At 38.7% G+C, this 22,752-nt stretch overlaps 3 protein-coding genes across 3 annotated transcripts in view; all 3 read left to right on the top strand.

Moving 5' to 3' along the window:
* Window positions 1–21,636, top strand: part of LOC145495206 (uncharacterized) — a 31,340-nt gene extending 9,704 nt beyond the window's left edge. Inside the window, exons 2-6 of the mRNA XM_081474790.1 lie at window positions 4,138–4,197; window positions 5,547–5,861; window positions 9,113–9,325; window positions 9,813–12,661; window positions 15,373–21,636. Coding sequence (XP_081330916.1) covers window positions 4,138–4,197; window positions 5,547–5,861; window positions 9,113–9,325; window positions 9,813–10,430 — 1,206 coding nt within the window. The 3' untranslated portion in view covers window positions 10,431–12,661; window positions 15,373–21,636. The remainder of the gene's footprint in view (window positions 1–4,137; window positions 4,198–5,546; window positions 5,862–9,112; window positions 9,326–9,812; window positions 12,662–15,372) is intronic.
* LOC145495224 (inositol polyphosphate multikinase-like) overlaps window positions 1–22,752 on the top strand; it is a 341,608-nt gene that overhangs the window by 21,556 nt on the left and 297,300 nt on the right. The window lies entirely within an intron of this gene.
* LOC145495226 (uncharacterized) overlaps window positions 1–22,752 on the top strand; it is a 104,898-nt gene that overhangs the window by 28,951 nt on the left and 53,195 nt on the right. The window lies entirely within an intron of this gene.

The following is a 22,752-nucleotide window of genomic DNA, read 5'->3' as shown; positions in this document are numbered from 1 at the left end:
TTAAAGATCTTTAAAGGATCCTTAAAAGATCCTTATCTTGAGATCCTTATCCTGAAGGATCTTTGGCAGGTCTCTGAAGATCTTCAAAGATCTTCAAAGATCCTGTGACGATTTTCACCAGGGTAGGTACCAAAATGTACAATGTTTTACTTTGGAGCATGTGCATGAGCCAAAAATTGGACTTGTTTTGTTTGTTGTTGTTGTTTTTTGCTGGTGTGATTCGATTGCTTTTTTCTTGCCCTTTTCCTTTCCTTTTTCTCTCCCCTTTCTCTCATGCTAGCTTTTGCTCTTCATATCCTTTCTGACAGCCAAAAAAGTTTGATTGTTGATTATGTTTTAAGCCCGGAAATGGAACCTTGATTAATTTTAGGTGTAATGGGCCATTTTATCACCAATTTTGCACCAGAAGCTGTTCACAGTTTTTGAGTTATTTTTTGGTGAAAAAAAATACCTCTTAGTCGGCGCGTTGGGTATGTTATGGACAGGTCGATGGATAAGTGAGTGAGTGAGTGAGAGATGTATGTATGTCACACCAATCAGATTGGATCTACTATAAACAGCCAATCATATTTCTTGTTGTAAAGGTAAAAGGTATGTGAGAAGATCTGACCCCGACACAGTTTAGAACGGCCATATTTATTCTTCTATAAAAGAGGAGGAAGTATTCATATATTGGGCTTACTTCGACGTTTTCTGTGGGTTAGGCTGAGGATTTTAGTTACGAACAAAATGAGCCTTGAGGTTTGAAACAGTTTGTGAGTTAGTAGTACGCAAATGCAACGAGATATTTTTATTTTTAGTTACAAAGGTAACTTGATACTTTTGTTTTTCACAAGGAGTAAATTCAATTAGAGGTCACGAATCGTCACTTCTAGTTCTTAGGACATGTTTTAGAGGAGACGAGACTATTTAGATTTGAAGCAGTTCTAATGTTTACAATAGTAAGTGCAGGTAACAATTTTTTTATTCTTGTTGCATGCAAATATAATGAGATATTTTTATTTTTTAGTTACAAAGGGTAATTTGACACTCTTGTTTTTCACAAGGGAGTAAATTCAATTAGAGCTGACGAATCGTCGCCACTCTTTCCCAGGAGATGTTTGCTATCTTTAGTTACAAACGGTAACTTAACACTTTTGTTTTTTATATGGGAGTAAATTCAATTAGAGCTAAAAAGTTATCGGCTATTGTTCCCAGGATATTAACGCAAAAAAGCTTTCATTTCTGAACGGTTTTTACGTCTCTGCAGTGGCAGTTTATTTTTATTTCATGGGCATTTTATGACATTCTTTTCAGTCCGATATTTTTAAAGGTAAAAAGTATCAAAACTGCTCAAATGTTCTTTGAAGACTGCGTGGCACCAGGTTAAAGTGCAATTTAATTAAATCAGACTTTTAATGTGTAAGAGAGGTGTTTTTCTCTTTCTTTCTATTTTAGGTGAAGTAGTGTTGTTGTGTTGTGTTGTGTAAAAAGGGTAAACTTACGACTCATATAAAATGCAAAAAGGTCTCTTAACTTCAGTATTTTTGAGTAAAAATTCCTCTTGGGGGTTGGAAGGGCTTTGTGATCGGTGAGTGAGGGAGTTATGCATATGCATGTGTCACACGAATTACAGTGTGGGTTTTATCAATGATGAATCAAAGAAAAAAATAAGATGGTATCTATATTAATCTGGAGACGTGTCAGATTACTGTAGTTTGTTCAGTCAAACATTTTATGGCTTACTATTTAGCTATCTTACCATTACCGATGTAACATCGTATGTACATCATAAATTCCCACTTTCTTTCTTGCTGTTCATCGTAACCAAAAAAAGTTGTCAAATTAACCAAATCTTTCTTGTAAACAGTTCCATGAATACTCCTCTCTCTGAGACTTCACAAAAAAGAAAATAACTCTTGTACGTCTTGTGTGCCTATGTTTTCAATTAGTTACATCAGAATGTGGTTGATATCAAAAATGGACAGCTTTGTGAGCTTTCCTAGCTCTTTTATCTGCTAATCAAGAATGTCTATTGACGCCTAAATTGATGATGTCACAAGTGGTACAAAGTGCATGCCCTCGCAGCGGATGAAAACGTCTGATTGGCCCTTAATGGGTTAACATTTTTAGTGGGAGGCAGCAACTTGTTTTCACAGCCAGGCAAAACATTTTGAAGAGAAAAACTTTTATCTGGGTGGTCAAACCAGGCTGGCAAAATTGTCTGCACAGCCTGTCAATTGTGTAGTTCCAGAAAATATCCATTCCCCCCCCCCCCCACACACACACACACACAAGAGGGTCACAGAAATTCAGAGGGGTAGGGGGGTCTGAAAGAGGTAAATTTCCGAAGGAGAGGGGGGCTACTGAAGGCGTTTTCTTTCCGGTGGGTCTGAAATGCGATTGAATGAACACTACAGTACTTTCCCAATTGATTCAGGTAACCAAACCAACAGAAATGTTCCATCCGTTGAGAAATAAATGTTAGATTCTTTGTCATATATTTTCCATTTTTCTTCCAACGTCATACGACCGACAGCAATCCTGAGTATTGTGTTTGTTGAACATCAAGTTGAACAAAATGCCAACAAAGAGGTGCAGCAATACATGAACAATGAAGTTGATATTTTATGCTTTGAAGATCGTGCTGTATTTAGTTTAAATGCAGCTCAGATGCTTTTCCAGCATTAGTCATGCCGTCAATTAAATGCGATTTGTACTTTGTTTATTTCGTTTGATACTCATACAAAATTATTCCCCGTTTCGGACTTGCCGTAACTAGGTTATCACATTTTTCATCGTTATCCGTGTAGTTAATAGTTTCCTTTAAGTGAGCAAAGTCAATTCAAAGCCATTTGTCTTGAACTATGTATGTAAATGTGAATAGTGAGGAACGTAATTTGGAGTGGTAGCGCAGATTTCATTTGGTCATTTATAGACCGACTGATCAATTTGTGTTTCACGTATGAAGTGTATGACAATTCAAAAAACTAAGGCATAAAATGAATTTACTATCATTTACAAACTACAGAGTCAAAGCGTATGACTTACATGTAATTGATGTGTTCCTTTGGTGAAAGAAAAAAATAAAGTGACATTTGGGAAACAGCTGATTTGAAAAAAATGTTGCATGACGACTTTATTGTGTGTGTAAAGTAATTCGATATGTTGTTTTGTCCATGCATAAATTAAAACTTCGACTGGGTTATTTGAAAGAGCTTTAGATTTATATGAAAACTTCCTTTAATGAAGAAAAAGTCAGCTACTATGCCATTTGGGAGTGAAGTGCTTCTAAGTCAGTTGTTTATTAGTTCAAACACCAGTTCAAACATTTTAACATGACATGAAGGAACGTGCTGCGTGTGCAGTCTACCGTGAAAAAGTACGTCTTTGTCTACAGTGTAACTATAAACAGCTGCAGCTAAATTTTATTACAATTAATGAATTAAGTCTTGTTTTTTATGGATACGGAATTTCCAAGAGGTAGGGGGGCCCAAGTAGAAAAATCATGGAAATTCCCCGGGGTGGGAGGACTACTGTGAAGCCCCCTGGAGTGGAAAATCCTGGGGGGTGGGGGGTCAACCTGGAAAAAACCCTCTGTGGGGGGAGTATGAATATTATCTGGAACCACACATTTGCCCAGTGCCCAGCCCTTATTGAAACCCCTGAATAAGTGCAACTGTATGTTGGACAATTAGCATGAACAGTTTTGATCGTTCTTTATAATATACCCATTAAGCAAAAAAAAAAAAGCTTGGAACAATATTGAAACAGTTGTACATTTTTGTTCCCTTGGAGTGTTTGCAGAGTGAAAGATGTCATTTGACTTCATTCTGTAAATATTCATTATGCAACTGCAGGGCAAAGCATCGTAGAAGATGTAAAATATGTATGTACATGACCAACAAAGCATTATGCAACCTTGTAACACTTCTCGCAAAATTATTTTCTATTCAACTGAAAAAAAGGGATGGGGATTTGTAGATTCAACTGTAAAATTAAAGTAAAAAGAAGTAAATAAAGGTTCCATTCGCAATACACCATTAGCTTTTAAGCTAAAAAGTTGTGATAATTAACCTCTGTCAATAACTGAAGTTTGACCTCACATCCTTAGGCCCACCTCTAAGTTTTTTAAGCTTGTTGTTTGCTGTTTTTCAGGTTCTCTTGACAGGTTTGGGTGGAGTGGCAAGTTCATTGAAGCCTGGGAATTTTTGCAGGGTATTAGAATTATAACATATAATATGTTAAATGTATATCAAGTTTTTAGTGTTATATAGTGACCTTAAACCTGTAGGGAAAATTAGGTATGTGACATGGCTGATCATTTGATTAGACCTCTTCCATCAAAACTTGTTAATTTTTGGAAACAGAAAGATGTTTTAGGTGGCCAAACACAATTTTCACGTACGCTCTTGCTAATGCGATTGAGCGCGTGCACAAAGATCACAAAAAAACAAACATGGCATTGGTACAACAATCATTTTATTTGCTCAATGCCCACACTATGCATGCAAAGTGAGTAAAAAAAATGCGACTGAATGCAGAATAGCTTTCTCGAAAATATGCCTATTTCTCAAGAACTGATAATTAGAATTTCATGAAATTTGGCCAGAAAATACTTTAGGAAATAAGTAACTGGAGTATTGGAAACAATTTGAACTTTAAGGGAGGAAATTTTAGATATTCCAGTTATCCTTCAAAAAGGGACAATTACGGATCTCTCTGTTATTAAAGTATTATTAAAATATTGTTAACTTGTGGGCATCATTACAAGCTTGTTTCATGCAAATGATGAAGAAAATCTAATGACTAGACTTTCTGCAAATAAACAAAGTTTGAGCTGTAATAACTTGTGTGTTGCCATAGACCACTTTCATAAATGGCGGCCAATTATAAATTCTTTTGCAAGTATCAAACTTAGCCTTACTAACCTCATTTTGAAGTTAGTAATTCAAAAGAATTTTTACTCTGAAATGAGCTTAGTAAGGCTAATTTAAATGCATACAAAAGAATTTTAAATTGGCAGCCATTTATGAAAAGGGTCTATTTTTGGCAACCAAAGGATCAAGGGTTTTGGAGGAAAAGGTGAATGAAGCTCAGGCAGCAGAAACTGCGTTCGACCACCTTAATAAAAGATTCACTTTGCAATAAAGTAGACCAAAGTCTTCTTACAATCCAAATGGTACCTGTCATGTAATTGTAAATTAAGATGACTAAATTAACAATGTGGTACCTTCATGCCTTTCATATATTTACAGTGAGTACAGTAGTCTGCTGCTACTGACATGGATCTTATTAATGTTCAACAAATTTGTAACATTTGATTGCCTCGTGGTTTTGATGGGTCTAAGAACTGAGATGTGGGAACTGAACAACATTGTACTCCTGCAGAAACGCAATCGTGGCAACTTCATGTTTAAACTTCTCAAACAGAACACATCGCAAGATTGTAGCTGAAACTTGTTATAACTCCTCAACATAATTGTACATGTATGTAACAAGAGAGGAAGCTTTAAAAACATATTAAATAAAGTTGTCTTGACCTGAGTGTTATCACAATCTTGCAGATTGGAATTTTCCTAGGATGTTCTCTGGTTGCTATTGTGATCCTGTCAATTTGCTCCATTATAATCGGCACTGTGGTCATAAGGCATTACCAGTTTGAGTCAACTGTGACCCGCGAGTTTTATGAGGGTAAGGGTACCTTTGGCCAAAAGAACCATGAGGACTATTACAGATCAGAAGAATATTTTGAAGACAGACATAGAGCTGGAATGATTGGCCTGGCTGTGTATGGCTCTCTTTTGGCCATCAACATAAGTGATATACTGCTGTGCTGTGCATCAGTTTACGTATGCCGTGACCTCACCCGCACTGAGCAGGTACAGTACCTTGTTCTCAAGAAGGAAGATGTTTGTGTGAGAGCTTTTGGATTTACTTTACTATAAAATAATGTACCTTTGACTCCTGTATTTGAGAAAAAATTATCAAATTTTTGTTTAAAATTGAATTAAAACAAAAACAAAGCTATTGTTACTGCCTACAATGTAGATGTGCATGTGTAATTTTCTGATTCAGTTGAGTCCCACTCTGATCTATAGACAAACACTTACCAACCTATCTCTCTTTTCTGATCTACCATAACAATTGTCTTCCTCATGATCCAATCCATGGCCAGTGAGACTGAGAGTCCTGACATTACACATATACTCGCTTGCCATTTGTTTTAATGTTGTTAAAGAATTTCTCATTCTTAGCATTTTCTGCTCTGCATTCAAATTTTTTGAAACAGCCATATTGTCTGGATGAAGTGGTAAGGATTTCACACGCACCTTGAATGTCCTTGAATTCAGAGCCTTGAAAGTCTCTAAAAAGTACGTATACCTGGGTCCTTGCAAAATCTTGTTGTTATTTGACTGTTTGGTTAACAAGGCAAGCAAAGAGGAAACAATTTTTAATTAGCTCTTTGCTAATGTCCACTAAATTTTGCCATTTGAGGAGGTAGCAAGCAAACAAAAACCACAAATAACCAGGGCTGAAAATGGTAACAAAATGTGCAAAAATATACCCCAAATAGTCAGTCAATATTATTTCTCCTTAAGTTTGGTCTTCTACTACACTGTGGCTCATGACATCAAATTACCTTCTCCAACAGTAATCTGAAGTGCAAATATTATGGGATTAAGAGCAGGTAAAAGCCCAGAAAACAATGCCAACTACAATTACCAAGGAAAATTGTTCATCAAGTATGGCAATTAAAAGTACAACATGGACGTAACCAAAGTACATTTTAACAGACTGCATGAAATAGAGCTGACATGATAATATATTTAGGAATTGACTTAGGGGCAAGTTGGCTTGAGCTATTTAAATGCACAATGAAATCAAAATTACCTCAACTCATAGTTTGTGTCAAATTCCTCCTTTTACTATTCCTTTATCATTCATTGTTTCATGTTAATTGTACAGTTCATTCAAGAGACAACAAATAAACCACATCCATTATCACACACACACTCACTCATCCTCTTCATTCCTAATGGAACATAGGTTGTCCACTGGTGTTAAGCAGCGCAGTTCACTTCCTGCCACATGAGCTGTCTCTTCTCCAACTCTGCCATTCTTGTGCAATTCCAGGTGTGCTGAGGTCTCGCACTTCCCCTGTGGGTTCCATTCTATGGCCCTCTTGGCTGTGTATCTGTCTGGTCTCTTCAGTATATGGCCAATCCAACCCAAATCTCTTTGTCTTATCTCGTGCTCTACCAGTCACTACCCTGCTTGTCTCCAAAGCTCCTCACTGGGTATTAATCTAGGCCACCAAATCCACAGGATGTTCCTCAGGCTCTTATTGATAAACACTTGCAGCTTCTGCGCAATCCCTTGGTCAGTCTCCTGGTTTCAGAACCATACAGGAGCACAGCCTTCACATCAAACCCAAAGACTCTCAACTTGGTCTTAGTTGTCAGTGTGGTGGACCGCCATATTGGTCTTAATGTGCGAATGCCTGCCTTATCTTCCCAATGCAAGTGACTGAAAAATCTAGTGTCACATCCCAATGTATTTTTAAGGGAAATAAAGTCAATGAAAATTTTGAATTGCATCCTGCAGTCTCCATGGAAAGTCCTTGAAATTTTAGTCCCAAAAACAGTGCAAACCCTGACAGTATTTCTTTGTTGAGTATGGGTCTGATCTCGGCTACTTCTGAATAAGATCATGCTGTTGCCAGAAGGCCATTGATAATACCGTCCTGTGATTTCTTGTAATTTAAATCTGAGTAGCATTTGGATTCTCTATACAAATCTTAAAGTGTTGTAGATTCTCCAGGAATACATGTATGTTGCTGTTCTCTGTTGGAACACTGGGGGGAGGTGGGGGAACTTACTATACAGAACACTCACTCTTTCCAGTTTCATAGTATTTTATCAGGTTTTAGAGCATGTACATCCCCACTCCTAAGACTAGAACTTCAGTGTCATCAGAAACACTTGCCAAACAGCTGTCACCGCATATGTACTTTCAAGTCTTTTGTACTAATACCATTCAACAATAGACATTGCCTAAGGGATGATAAACCTATTCAAGTGGTAAAATGTTGATGTGTTTATAAAAAGAGGCATGCTAGTTCAATTTAGAGATCTCTCGACTTGCAGTTTTTTGTGCACAACATCTTTGTAACTACAAGCAGTAAAACTTTTCTCTTTTTTAAACACTGCCCAGTTACCAGGATAATAGCTTTTTTCACAGTCCCCAGACAAGGTACAGTGTAATGTGACACCAACAACAGAGAATAGATATTATGGTATACAAGGGTATTTTTTTTACAACATGGAGCACTAGTGATCAGTGTTGGCATGTTTCCAGGATTCAACATGCTTCTGGACCAAGGAGTGTTGAAGCGGTCTTCTGTTCAGAAGTGTTAAGCATAGGTGCTGCCCAACCCTTCCCCTCCCTCTCTCTCCACTGTTTTATCAGTGTGACAGGTGCCTTTTTTTTCCCCTTCCGCATGGGGGCTCATGATCATGGTTGGTTTGCCATGATGTGCCAGCCATGGGAGTGGTCTCCATCCAAGACTGGAATATCACGTGGCTTTAATCATTTTGTAGTCTGTTAGAACGTTCTGTTTCGAGGTGCCATAGTTTAGTCTTCAAATTAAATAAGTTCAAATTCAAATTGACAGAAAGGACATAGTTATAACTTAAATTGGTTGAAACACATTCGACTTAAAAAATTAGTAATTTCCCTTAATAGTATTTTGCCGAGTGGATAACAAGAAAATTTCTCTTGATCATTTAATTGTATTAACTAGCCGTAAGGGCTTTTAAATACCACATTTTTCAAAATAATTACACAAAGCCAGAAGCATCATCAAATTTACGATCATTTTATCTCCCGCAGCCACGCATTTTAACAGATATGTGCAAAGAAAGATAGGGTTGAATTGCCATGTCCCTTGTCCCAGAACAATGTGTGGAGTAGTCACTTGATCACAGACTTGATCTGTAGTGTACTTTTATGACTAGCTTTAGTTCTCCAGTGATCACACCTACATCTGTTGCAGCAATGCAAATTTTTAGGCAGTTTATTTCTGAACTGAACTGTAACATCGACCAGATTATTGTTCTTTCTGTTCTAGATAGCCAATAGAGAAAGTAGTAGTCGCAGTGTGTCCTTAACTCACCACACCCAAGGGAACATAGCTGCTGCTGTACCTGATGCACAACTAGGATTTGGTGGACAGAATTGGGCCGAGTTGGTCTTCCAAGCAGTGCCACAGTCACTACAGCCAGTGCCAGTTCATTTTGTACAGAGCCCAGATTGTCAGTTTTTTACGCCATACAAATTACCGGTAAGGAATAAGTCAGTGTTTAAGCTTTTGTTTTAGGAATTATAGTAACATGTATTTTCATCGCAAGTGACTCAAGAATATATACATAACAGTCTGAAAAAGATCAAGAGCAATGTCACTATCATACAATATAGTACGTTGCTCATCTGCATTGTTACACTACAGATCAATCATTGTTAATTACATTACATGACAAATTAATCTACACAGTGTTGTACAACTTACAGTTGGGGCACAAAGAGGGTCTGTACTCTAGGGTGCAGTTAACACTTCCCTGTATAACCTATATTGTCATGGGGATCAGATTTTTAAACTAAGTTGGAGTCACTGAGAGGCTTTCCTGAGCTGAAACATACTGAGCAGTCAAGGTCAACATACTTCAGGCAGAGAAACCTTTTCAGTCTGTAATCTTGTAGTCTGGGAGCCAGGAGATGACTGCAACCTCTGTACATTTACGTTTGCTGTTTTTATTTTTTCTCCCATCAAGAATTATGCTGAATTATATCCGGAAGGGATTGTAAACTCCAGCATTACTCAAAACCAACCGCATGTGCCAGATGAACCACCACCTGAGTACACTCCAACAGCAAACCCTTTGCTTTGTCAGTATTCAATGCTTCCAGGCTCTCCTGTCGAAGCCCCCCTTAGTTCTCTCCACCTGTCAACTGAGGAAAATACAACAGTTGAAGAAACAGCAGTTTCAGCCAGGACTTGCACAACAGGGAGTTCCAGTATACTGGAAACTACTGTAGTGTCAGAACAATCTTCAGTAACTCTGGGGCTCTTGGAGGTTACATCAGATTGTCAAGCATTACCTACCCCTGTCCTTGAATCATCAACTTTCCCTATGACATCTTCAATACCAAATACTTCTGCAATCAACACAGAATTAGCTGTGACAATTTCACCAGGTTTATCTTTGAATGCATCACAAGTCGTTGCATCAGAAGACCCAGATAACACCTCATCCTTGGAATCACAAAACAACCAAGTTACAAACCCAGAGACTGTGACTGTGATAACAGAAACCAGTGGGTCTGAAATAAGACAGCCAAGTGACACACCCAGAGATTGTGACTGTGATAACAGAAACCAATGGGTCTAAAATAAGGTGGCTAAGTTACACAGCCAGAGACTGACTGTGATAACAGAAACCAATGCATCTGAAATAAGATAGCTAAGTTACACAACCAGAAGTTGTGACTACATGTGAGAACAGAAACCACTGGGTCTAAAATAAGATAGCTAAGTTACACACCCAGAGGTTTTGACTGTGATGACAGAAACCAGTGGGTGTCAATTAAGATGGCTAAGTTACACAGCCAGAGACTGTGACTGTGATAACAGAAACCAATGGGTCTGAAATAAGATAGCCAAGTTACACAGCCAGAGACTGTGGCTGTGATAACAGTCTGAAATAAGATGGCCAAGTTGCACAGTCAGAGACTGTGGCTGTGATAACAGAAACCAGTGGGTCTGAAATGAGACAGCTAAGTTCCACAGCCAGAGACTGTGACTGTGAGAACAGATAATATAGCCAAGTTACACACCCAGAGGCTGTGACTGTGAGAACAGAAACCAGTGGGTCTGAAATAAGATAGGCAAGTTACACAGTCAGAGACTGTCTCTGTGATAACAGAAACCACTTGGTCTGAAAGTGACACGCCCAGAGGCTGTGACTGGTAACAGAAACCAGTGGGTCTGAAATAAGATAGCCAAGTTACACACCCAGAGATTGTGACTGTGATAACAGAAACCAATGGGTCTAAAATAAGGTGGCTAAGTTACACAGCCAGAGACTGTGACTGTGAGAACAGGAACCAGTGGGTCTGAAATAAGACAGCTAAGTTCCACAGCCAGAGACTGTGACTGTGAGAACAGAAACCAGTGGGTCTGAAATAAGATAGGCAAGTTACACAGTCAGAGACTGTCTCTGTGATAACAGAAACCACTTGGTCTGAAAGTGACACGCCCAGAGGCTGTGACTGATAACAGAAACCAGTGGGTCTGAAATAAGATAGCCAAGTTACACACCCAGAGATTGTGACTGTGATAACAGAAACCAATGGGTTCAATACCATCACAGCCAAACTGACCAATCAGTTTAAAAAGACCGGACTTACAACACCCTTGACTGAAAAACATTCACTTGACTCTGAAGAGGACTTCAGAGAAGCAACAGTCACCAACAACAGTTCTTTTAAAAACTACCATCACCCGGACGATCACACTATACGAAATATAACTTTTTACCACAATTGCTACTAATCTCACAATCCGATTGGCTAATTTGCAGTTGTTGATAAGAGTCCAGACGACGCTGCTCACGTCAATGTGTCACGCTCTCGGTCACGTTGATGTTGTGGTAAAAAACAAATCGAATGTGGTTTAGCGTTGTCTGTCTATTGATGATAAAAAATGAACCAATCTAATTTCTCGTGCACTGATTGGCTCATCAATAAGAGTACAGACAGATAAAGTTTTAATTTATGCAAGCTTTCAAGTTTAACTTTCAGCTGGCAAACTGTCAACTTTTTAACCAATGAGATTTTATTGACCTTTTTAAGTAACCAATCAAAAAGCGAGAGAAGCTATTGACAATGTTCGCGTCATTTTGAATAAAATTCACTTATCTTTGTTTACGGCAAGTTTACGGCACCTTTTCCCCTCATTTATTTCCGGCATTTGACCATTTTGGGGTCTTGTTATTGTAAAAAACAAATTGACGTCAGTTTTTTATGCGTCTGTCCTCTTATTGATGATAAATTTGCTAGGCTCGTGGTTCCACAGCCACTTTGACAATGTTATGACGCAATTTATCATAAAAAAACTGACGTCAATTTGTTAAATCGACAATGATATGCATCATCACAGTGGTCAAAATTTGTTGTCCATGACATTTTGACCACTGTGATGACGCATATCGTTGTCGATAAGAGTACAGACAACGTTAAACCATATTCGATTTGTTAAAGGGAAAGAACGATGCGCGTGCGTTTAGAGCAAATTGGTTTTGGTTCTAAAGAGAATAGTACCACAAGGAGAGCAAGGGGTTACTTGAAACAAATATATAGCTTTGTGATGTTTACTTCTGACTGGCGTAGATGTAGCATGTTATACATGGGGTACATGTGTACCTTTCCCACCTCACCCTCACCACTTCCTTGTCTCTAAACTAATTAATTAATTGAAATTAATTAACATAGTAAATGGTTTGAACCCAGGAGTATCAGTATTTCGTGTAGTGTGATCGTCCGGGTGAGGGTAGTTCTGAGAAGAACTGTTTTTGGTGACTGACGTTTCGACAACCTGAGCGGAAGTAATCTTCAGAATCAAGTGAATAATGTTTGTCAGTCGATGATGTTATAAGTCTGGTCCGTTGAACGTTATTGGTCAGTATAGCCATGATGGTATTGGCTGAAAGACTCGTGTAAAGTTCGTCATCAGTCATTGGTCATTTGTCATCAGTCATCAGTCATGCTCCGACTGCTAGGCTTCCTTCATTGGTGAGACTGGCAGAAACCTTAACACGAGACTGACTGAACACAAACGAGCCACGAGAAATAGTGATGCCAACAATCACATTGCTGTACATCATCAACTGACAAACCACAACATTGACTGGGACTATGCTCAGTGCTTAACCTACAGTACAAACTATTTTCAACGATTGACTCTGGAAAGCTGGTACACCAACCTAGAACAAACGCCTCTTAAGGTTACAGTATACCTTTGGGTCGGCAATTTTCTTCAAATTTGGATTTTTGGGTCAAAATAGTGGTCGAAGAATAATCTCTAATTTCTGAAAAAAAATTTTGAAAAAGGCTAAATATTGGCGGAGAAAATGGCGGTTTTACGTTTTCACCGGAAGTAAAAGTTTACCTCTTGATTGACAGCCCTATGGCGCGTATGCAATCAACCGAGACGATTTTCGCGGGAATTACCTATATGGATGTCACGAATTGACTACTCAGTTGATCAGCATTGTTGTTCTGACTACCCAGCATTTTTGATATTAGGCGTGTCTCTATTAAGTTATAAGTAAACATAGACCACGTGTAAACCATGGACCGGTTCGAATAAGCGAAAACAGCGAAGAATGAATGAAAATACATCAATGAGTGAAGAAGCGAAAGTTCGCCACGCGGATGAAGCTATAGTTATCGTATAAGGTGGGCAAATATTCGTGGTAAGAGAAAAGAAAGGTTCTGTAAAAATTTCGGAACTTGACAGCAATAACAGGGATGCTGACAGAGACTCTTCTGATGAGTCCGATATCGACGAATCGTCGGACTCGTTGAGACCATTTGAAATATTATCCATGCACAGTTGCCCACACACAGTTGCTCGGGAGACTTGGGCAACCACTCCCCGTGTTCTTGACGTAAAATAAATTACCTTACCTTTACCTCCGCGCTGTCTTTTGTTTGTTTCCTTCGCTCAGCCACTCTAGCGTTCGTATCCTTTGTAGTCTTCCCCATTTTGCCAGACCAGCTTCAAGAAAAACCGAGCTACAGAAAAATTATCTCTCTGCCTTCGGTTCCTTGAGCGCATTGCGAAACACAAGAGTTTTTTAGAGATTCGCGCGTAAATTTCACCAGGAGGTTAACGGTAGTAAACTTTGCCTGCACTGATTGGCTTAGTTATCTGAGAACCCAGTTGAAGGCGTTTGTGGGCGGAGTTTGTTTGCGAAGCAGAAAATTTTTCTTAGCGCTGTTTTCTCGAATAAATTTTTTCACTTGAAGCAGACACTTTAAAGAGTTATAACTCAAAGCGAATTTGTTCAATTGCTCTTAAATTTGGACAGTGGCTAGTTTAACATATAAACTACAAAAGCGTGTCTGGGAATTGTTAATTTCGAAATACTTTTCCTTCGAGAGCGATTTTTGTACGATCACTTCACATTTTTTTAATCCTATTTCGAAAATGTTCTGTAACTTTTTACTGCAATTGAATATGCCAAAACGCAGACACGTTTTTTAAGCGCTTTGGGCCCTGAAACCGAGGAAAAAATTAAATTGGCGAAAAACGAAATTCGCTTTGACTTGTAGCTTTCGAAAGGTGATTCGGGCGCTCGCATTTAGTGGTCGTGAAAAATCCGACAATTCATTTTCTTTCAAAATTCTTGGTATAGTTTGATAGCCAGCTCCATAAGCTTTAATTTGATATAGGGGTTTAGGTATCTATAGCTTAAACTGCACGCGCTACATCGCTTGCGCGCGAGACACCCCTGAAGGTATACTGTAACCTTAACAGATGCCAACAACTGCTGGCGCCTTACAAACGACTTATCCACGACGACGGAAACGAAACCGACAAACGGACTTCTAACAAACCGACTTAACAATACATGGACCAAAAACCGACCAATTTGACTAACAATAGACGGATTGAAACCCACCAATGACTGATGACAAACTTTACACGAGTCTTTCAGCTAATACCATAATGGCTATACTGACCAATAACGTTCAACGGACCAGACTTATAACATCATCGACTGACAAACACTATTCACTTGACTCTGAAGATGACTTCCGCTCAGGTTGTCGAAACGTCAGTCACCAACAACAGTTCTTTTCAGAACTACCCTCACCCGGACGATCACACTTTACGAACTACTCAAATTAATTGATTAAACAAACATCAAAGTTTACACCTTAGCGCATTTAAGGGCCATAATGCTTTAGTGCCTCAGCGGCAGGAAGAACCCAAAACCATCCCAATAGTGCACTCTGCACTAAAAATGGCCGATGGCCAATAAGAGACCCCAAGCGTGCCCACACACTTGCATAATTTTAAATCCTCAATAACTTGGGCAAGGCAAACGGGAGGGACCAACTAACAGTTTGCACCTTTCCAGCGATGATTAAGAGCATCTACACCCAAAGCGATAGGACTGCGCAAATAGCATCCAGGCAACTTGGTATTTGCATAACTAGCAAAACAATCTACGGTGAAGGGACCCCATTGAAAATCTATTTCACAAAAATAATTGTTGGAGACACACCGGTCGTCATAATCAGCGATCTTACTGTAATAATCAGCTTTCTGATTAAGCGTTTGGGGAATCCACTCCACTAACAATCTAAAACCATGAGCAGAAGAAAAACAAAGTATCCTTAGCAACAGTGTGACGAGAAGTTTTTCCTGCAACACTGTAAATTTCGGACTGAACGGACACTTGAACTGACGACTGGGGAATCTAACTCTGGAGAGCACTGCTTGGCTGCGGGAACGAAAATTCGTCACGATTTCCTGGTACACGAGGATCTACTTCAATGGTCTTCACTACGGACGTCAAGGAAGAGACATAACTTGGTCCAACAGTAGGTTATTCTGCACACTAACGTCGAGGGTGAAATTGACATACTCGGCGGAGTAATCGCTGTAATCGATGTAATAGATGTAATCTCAAAAAGCTTTACAAACGTACTTGCTTATATATCATCCCTTACACGTCAAGTGTTTACAATATGGTAATGCAACTTCAAGTATACAATACGAGCGGAAAGTACTTAATTAAGATAGCGAATTCTAATCAACACCACGAGGCTTCCAAAATTAAAAATAAAGAGCTAAGATTAAAATTCACCGGCTGAGATTAAGATAGAACAAACTTAGGAAATTAAAAGTGAGATACTTAATTTGAAATTCTGAATTGGTGTTACCGACAGCAAGGGAAAATTATCCAATGAATAGAAAGCATTAAAACTCCATTAGTGAAAAGTAGTTTAGCTGGCTAACTTCCCAGGAAACTAATAAAACTTCATTACTGAAAAGTAGTTCAGCTGGCTAGTTTCTGAGGGAACGGAAGGTAGATTTTAATAATGAAAAGAAACTCAAATGAGCTGCTAATGAACTATTTGTTTTCTAAATGAAAGTTAGTGAAACAGCGTTGCACACGCTCAGGTGCACAAAGAATCGGCAAAGTACAAAGAAGAACAAAACTTAAGATTTCTAGCTGTTAACTGAAAAGAGGTCACTGTCGGTTTTTTCCTATAATTTTCCAAGTAATAAAGAAATGTCTGTGGAACAGCGAATTTTCTCATAACAACAGCATTTAAATGTGGCTTATGACCGCTTATTGCTCATAGAATCTGTAATGAACGCTACGGCGTTATTAGCTGAGCTCCAGCGCGCTGAAGGCACACGAGCAGAGCCCCATACCACAGAAAATTTGGTAACCAATCGATCTTAAAAAAATTGGTTGTCACGTGACTGTCCATACGCCCGTACGCCAAGCACAATACCAAGAAAAAAAAGAGAGAGAGTAGCACCATTACCATATGTACATCTTTGAGATTGGACATCCATTTTATGGTTAATTTAATTGACAGCTGTCAAAACAAGCTGTCCGCTTATCGATCTCGTTTTTTTTAAGTTGACAGCTGACTGGATACTGTTTTTCGTTTGGATCGCAGGCTCAAATCAGGTTTACTCTGGGGGAGAAGGAGGGAGTACGTGCAAAGGCAAAACCTCAGCGCAAATTAACCCCTCAGGCGCGTTGTTGACTTTTTTCCTGACATATTCCTTGCACAGTCGTCTCTTGGAAAGTTCCTGATATATTGCGTATGTAATTTCTACAATCTTGCGCTTATTTGGGTATGGTTTGTTAAAATTTAATTAGAAAAAAATAGCGAAACCACATACATGCCGGACCATTACATGCTCACAATTGATCAGGTTTTAGTTCCTGATCCAGGAAAAAAACAAATCCTCTATTTCTTTATTAATTACTGCAATCAGGAGCTCCGCTTTTTGGCTTGGCTAAATCTATATATTATTGTAGAATTACGCAAAATGAGAGCAAAACTTCTTGACCCTTTGACGCCCAACTGGCCATATACGGCCACTTAGTGGTCGTGCTCTTTGTGCCACTTGTGACGTCATCAATTTAAATGTCATCAGATATTTTTGATAAGCAGATAGTAGTACTAGGCTAGGCCTTTCCGCACAATGGTCAGGTTTAGATATCGACGACATTCCGACGTCGCAAATCGAAAAACAACGTTATCAGTTTTGGTGCAAAAACGGTGGTGAAATGGTTCACTACGCCTATGATTGATCAAGGTCCATTTCTAGGCTTCGCCCGTAATTAACATCCAACTTTTCACGGCAGCCAGAAAGAACATACAACGCAAAAGATAACCAGTGTAAAAGGGCTGAGGAAAACAGAAAGGAAGGGGGCAACAAACAAAATTGAGAACGGTTCATGGCCAAAAAAAAAAATTGGGCTTATGCGCATGCCCGGAATTGAAATTTTGTTCAATTTTGTGCCTAATCCTCGAAAAATCTCTCCTTTTAGTTAAAAAAAGCTTTCTTGGCAAAACTTAGGCTTATTTAGCGTCATGGCAGCTAAAAAACCTGACTAAACGGTTAAAAACGGTATCTTTTGGCTAAAGTTTGGTATTCAAAGGGTTAAAGAAAAGCACAAATTTTCTCCAAAACTTCCTTTTTCGCCATAAATCGGCCCAATTGACCATTCTTAGTCTCTAACGAGCAAAATTTGCCTCGATGAAGGAATTCATACATTTTTGGTTAACGCAAAAAACTACCAGACTTTAATTTCCTCCAAGTGGAACTTTGCTTCATTTCAAGATCAAAATTATTGTGGGCAACAGAAAACCCCTCGACCTCAACATAAATATAAGAAGCGCGAGCAACTTTACTTATGTTGTATGAACTCATTGCTATATTGTTATGTCAACAAACGATAGCGGAGTTGATAATGTAATGTTTTCAAGAGAGGGTTTAACTGAGACAGAATGTGAAAGAAAATAATCGGGAGCAAGAATCACTCTGAAAGATGTTCCACAATAGTGGTCCTAACACGGATCCCTGAGGACACCCACGTTCCACATTTCTCCATGAGCTAGTTACTGACCCAATGTGCACTCTGCCTAAGCAGTTGCACAAGTAAATTACTAGAGTTCCGAGTTAAATTACTGGAGTGCCAATGCTCGAGCACTTAATTCTAGACCTTTTGTCTATCCAGTAAATATCCCTTAAATCACACTGTATATTCCCACACTACGCGGACGATCATCAAATCTATGAGGAAGGGCAAAACATGACTTGTGTGCTGTACTTGCAAAACTTCAGAAGAGTGCCAACCTAGCGACCAATTGGTATGATTCGAACCTCCTTCAGGGTAACCTAAAGAAATATCAAACGATGAGCATTTGGAATAAAAGTGTGACCTATGGAGACAAAATGTGTCTAACTGTTAACGGCAAGGATAATATATAGATTTAGCCAAGCCTTAAAAAGCGGGGCTCCTGATTGCAATGACTGACGATAAAGGAAAAAGAGAACTATTTTTTCTTGGATCAGAAACTCAAAAAATTATCAATTGTGAGCATGTAATTGTTCAGGCCGCCGTGTGGTTTTGCTATTTTCCAGTTAAATTTTAACAAACTATACCCAACAAGCCTAACCAAGATTGTAGAAATTACGTGCGCAAAACATCAGAGACTTTCCAAGAGTAGTCTCCTCCGCAGCCGTTATTAGGGTCGTCACGCAGAAGCGTTGCGTGACGACCCTAATAACGGCTGCGGAGGAGACTATTCCAAGAGAGGATTGTACAAGGAATATGTCAGAAGAAAAGTCAACATTGCACCAGGGGTTAATTTGGGCTGAAATTTTGCCTTTGCGAGTATTCCTTCTTTCTCCCCGGGTATGAGAAATAACGTGACTTGAGCCCGCGATCCAATCGGTAAACCAGTAACTGGTCAGCGGTCAACTTTTCAAAACACGCAACCTCTAAACCTGAGTCCACGATATTGTCACGTGATAGTGGTCAGCGGATAGCTTGTTGTGGCAGCTGTCAATTAACAATAGTGTGGACGCCCAAAATCAAAGATGTATCTATGGTAATGGTGCTACTCTTAGTTTTAAAGGTATTGACGTATGGACGGACAGTCACGTGACAACCAAAATTTTTCAGATCGATGGGTCACCAAATTTTCCAAGGTAAGGGGCTCTACTCGCGCGCCTTCGGCGCGTAGGAGCTCCGCTATAATGATATCAGAAAATCTGAAGCTCCAGGGCATAACGATATATTGCGGTCTTAATTTTAATGTGCATATTAGTAATGTCTGTAAGAAAGCTAGCCAGAGAGTGGAGTGGTCATGAGGTTGAGTAATCTTATACCAACTGAGGCCAAATTACACCTCTACAAAGCAGCTATTCTCCCTCATCTTACATATTGCCACCAAGTGTGGCATTTTCGCAGAGCCTCGGACACTCGTAGATTAGAGAGAGTACAGGAGTGAGGACTGCATGCTGTTAATTAGAGATAAGTTGTCTAGCTACCAGCAGCTGTTAGAAAAAGCCAGTCTACCAACATTGTATAATAGGAGACTTCAAGACATGTCTTTCAATGTATAAGGATAAACATAATTTGTGCCCGCGGACTATTTGTAACATGTTTTGTACTAATAGCCGCACTTGTAGCTTACGGCAGAGAGATTTTCATTTACCTAGATTTAACACTATTACGTATGGAAAACATTCAATTCGATATCTAGGACCAAGACCATGGAGCAAACTAACAAATAAAGAAAGATCGGCGACAAATCTCAAGCAGTTTAACTTAGACCCACGTACGGAGGTTAGATCTAGACAACATCCTACATGGATGTAGTTGCTGCCATCTTTGTAACTCATAAATTTATTTCTCTTATAGGACTTTTCTGTATGTTATTGACACGGTAATAAAGTCATTATTATTATTATTATTATTATTATTATTATTATTATTATTATTATTGTTGTTGTTGTTGTTGTTATTAAATAGCTTCAGTAGTTAGAATAACCCTGGCGTTCCAATGTGCTTTGCTGTTAACAACAGAATGCAGTGCTTTCATCGTACTCTTGCAAATACGACCAAAAACAAGCATACAGGAAATTACTCACCAGGTAACCCGAGCCAGCATCCGGGAAAAATCCTAATGAAAACCAAGCCAACAAAGCAACTGAACAGGGGATCCACATACATTTACCCTTATTTGGAACGAACCCCGAGCTAGTCAAATCGGAATGCACCAAAAAAGATTGTTGAAGGCAAGTATCCTTTGAACCCTGTAAATAACACTCCTGTACGTTTCGAATTCGTCTTTAATTCTAATGATTCACTTAAAACCAAAATAACAAATACAGAAATTAATAAATACCAACTTAAACTTAAATAAACTGAAAATACAACAATACGGAAAACAGCAAAAAATAGACAGGAAAAACGAGATTACTTACAAGATCTGTACGGCACTCCGCAACTGACAACGACTGAATACAACTAAAAAACTACAACGCTTTTAAACGGAATTTTGAACTAAAAGAATAAACTTAACGATGTTACGTGATAAACAATAGACGATTACATAACACGACGTGAAAAACTAATTTGCATTTAAAACTGCACAAAAAAGGTACGCAAAAAATTAAGCTTTAACAACAAAGACAAAACAAAAAAGAAAAGGCGACCAAACACGGAAAAATTTAACTCTCGTGGCTACAAACCCTATACCCCCGAAGCCATCGTCTAAATAAACTACAATGTGGAGGGCTTAACTACGCCAATGCTTGACCAGGGGACGCATAACTTTGGTCAAAATAAAAGAGCCTGTGGACAGCCCAAAGGGCAGAACGACAAACTTAAAATATTTACGAAACCCGTTGAAAACCCGAGAAATCTTTAGTGTGAGGGGTATTAATTTCAACATGATGATACCCTGACTTAATATCAAAAGAATAAGCCCACAAATTAGAAGCAGGAGACTCGCCGATTTAGCTGGCGTGGTTGGTAAATAGAACATAACAAGTGATCCTTGAGGGCCACTGCAGTACTGATTCCAAGGTTCTACCGGGAGTCCACAAGGGAATAGTCCTTGGGCCTCTTACTCTATGTACATGATATGGGTAGCAATATATCATCACATTTAAAACTGTTTGCTGAAGAGACACTATTGTATGCAGTAATACACAACCAGGCAGATGTACTTAGCCTACAAAGTGATTTGGACAAACTCGTAGGCCTGGTGAATGAACTTTCATAAGTGTTGCGTGTTAAGGGTGGATTCTACCTGAAATTCTGTAAAAACTTGGAATTTTTGCTTTTACTGGAATTAAATATTGAATATTGAAGCTCGATTTGGAGAAGCAAGTTCAAAGCTCGTTTTCTCAAAACGAGTTATTTTTGCCTTTGAGGAAAGATATCTCAAGAAGGGTTTTAAAAGCTTTTGACCTCAAGTTTTCAGGATTGCTAGAACTCACAAAGTTTATTGTTATGAATGAGGGAATTTGCCATGTAATTCTTAGGATAGAAGTTATCAAAATAAATGTTTCACAATTGAAATTGCGCAACGTTAGATATATAGTTGTCAGAGTTCTGCATTTTCAAATTTTGCAAAATCCCTCATTCATTACAGTTGGACATTTGTTTACTTTAGAAATTATACAAGTAAAAAGACAATTTTTATACATATTTATTTATCAGTAGTAAAACTAGCAACCTTTGTGGCATTATAGGTGTTGAAAATGGAATCCCTAAAATAGGGTTCCCACTCCACTGATAAGAAATCAGTGGGGAAATAGGTATGTTGTGTATGTGAGGGTGGGAATGTGTGTGTATAACATAAATTTAAAGAAAATGAAATGTTAATATTTATGGTTAAATTGAGGGAGTGACCTCTGTAACACAGCACTCTCCAGCTCAATTACAGAATAAAAAAACAAATTGAAATAAAATAAGGAAATGTTAATAGGTTAACTGAAAGCAACCATAAGTGTGAAATAGTATGAAAAGCAAGGGGAAATAGGTTACTTTTGGTTAGGTTCAGGTTTGGGAAAAGGGTAAAAAGGTTTTTTGGGGTTAGTATTAGGTTTAGGAAAGAGGGGCAAAAAGGTTTTTTGGGTTAGTTTTGAGTTTAAGAAAAGGGTAAAAAAGTTCCATTGGGTTTGTGTTAGGTTGGAAAAAGGGTAAAAAGGTTTCTTAGGGTTTGTGTTAGCTTTGGGAAAAGGGCAAAAAAGTTCCTTGGGGTTTGTGTTAGGTTTAGGTAAAGGGCAAAAAGGTTCCTTAGGGTTTGTGTTAGGTTTGGGAAAAGGGCAAAAAAGTTCCTTGGGGTTTGTGTTAGGTTTAGGTAAAGGGCAAAAAGGTTTCTTAGGGTTTGTGTTAGCTTTGGGAAAAGGGCAAAAAAGTTCCTTGGGGTTTGTGTTAGGTTTAGGTAAAGGGCAAAAAGGTTTCTTAGGGTTTATGTTAGCTTTGGGAAAAGGGCAAAAAAGTTCCTTGGGGTTTGTGTTAGGTTTAGGTAAAGGGCAAAAAGGTTTCTTAGGGTTTGTTTTAGCTTTGGGAAAAGAGCAAAAAAGTTCCTTGGGGTTTGTGTTAGGTTTAGGTAAAGGGCAAAAAGGTTTCTTAGGGTTTGTGT

This window comes from Orbicella franksi, chromosome 8 (genome assembly GCF_964199315.1).
Source record: "Orbicella franksi chromosome 8, jaOrbFran1.1, whole genome shotgun sequence".
NCBI classification, from domain to species: domain Eukaryota; kingdom Metazoa; phylum Cnidaria; class Anthozoa; order Scleractinia; family Merulinidae; genus Orbicella; species Orbicella franksi.
Note: the sequence above shows the minus strand (reverse complement) of the source record. Positions and strands in the feature narration are given on the sequence as shown.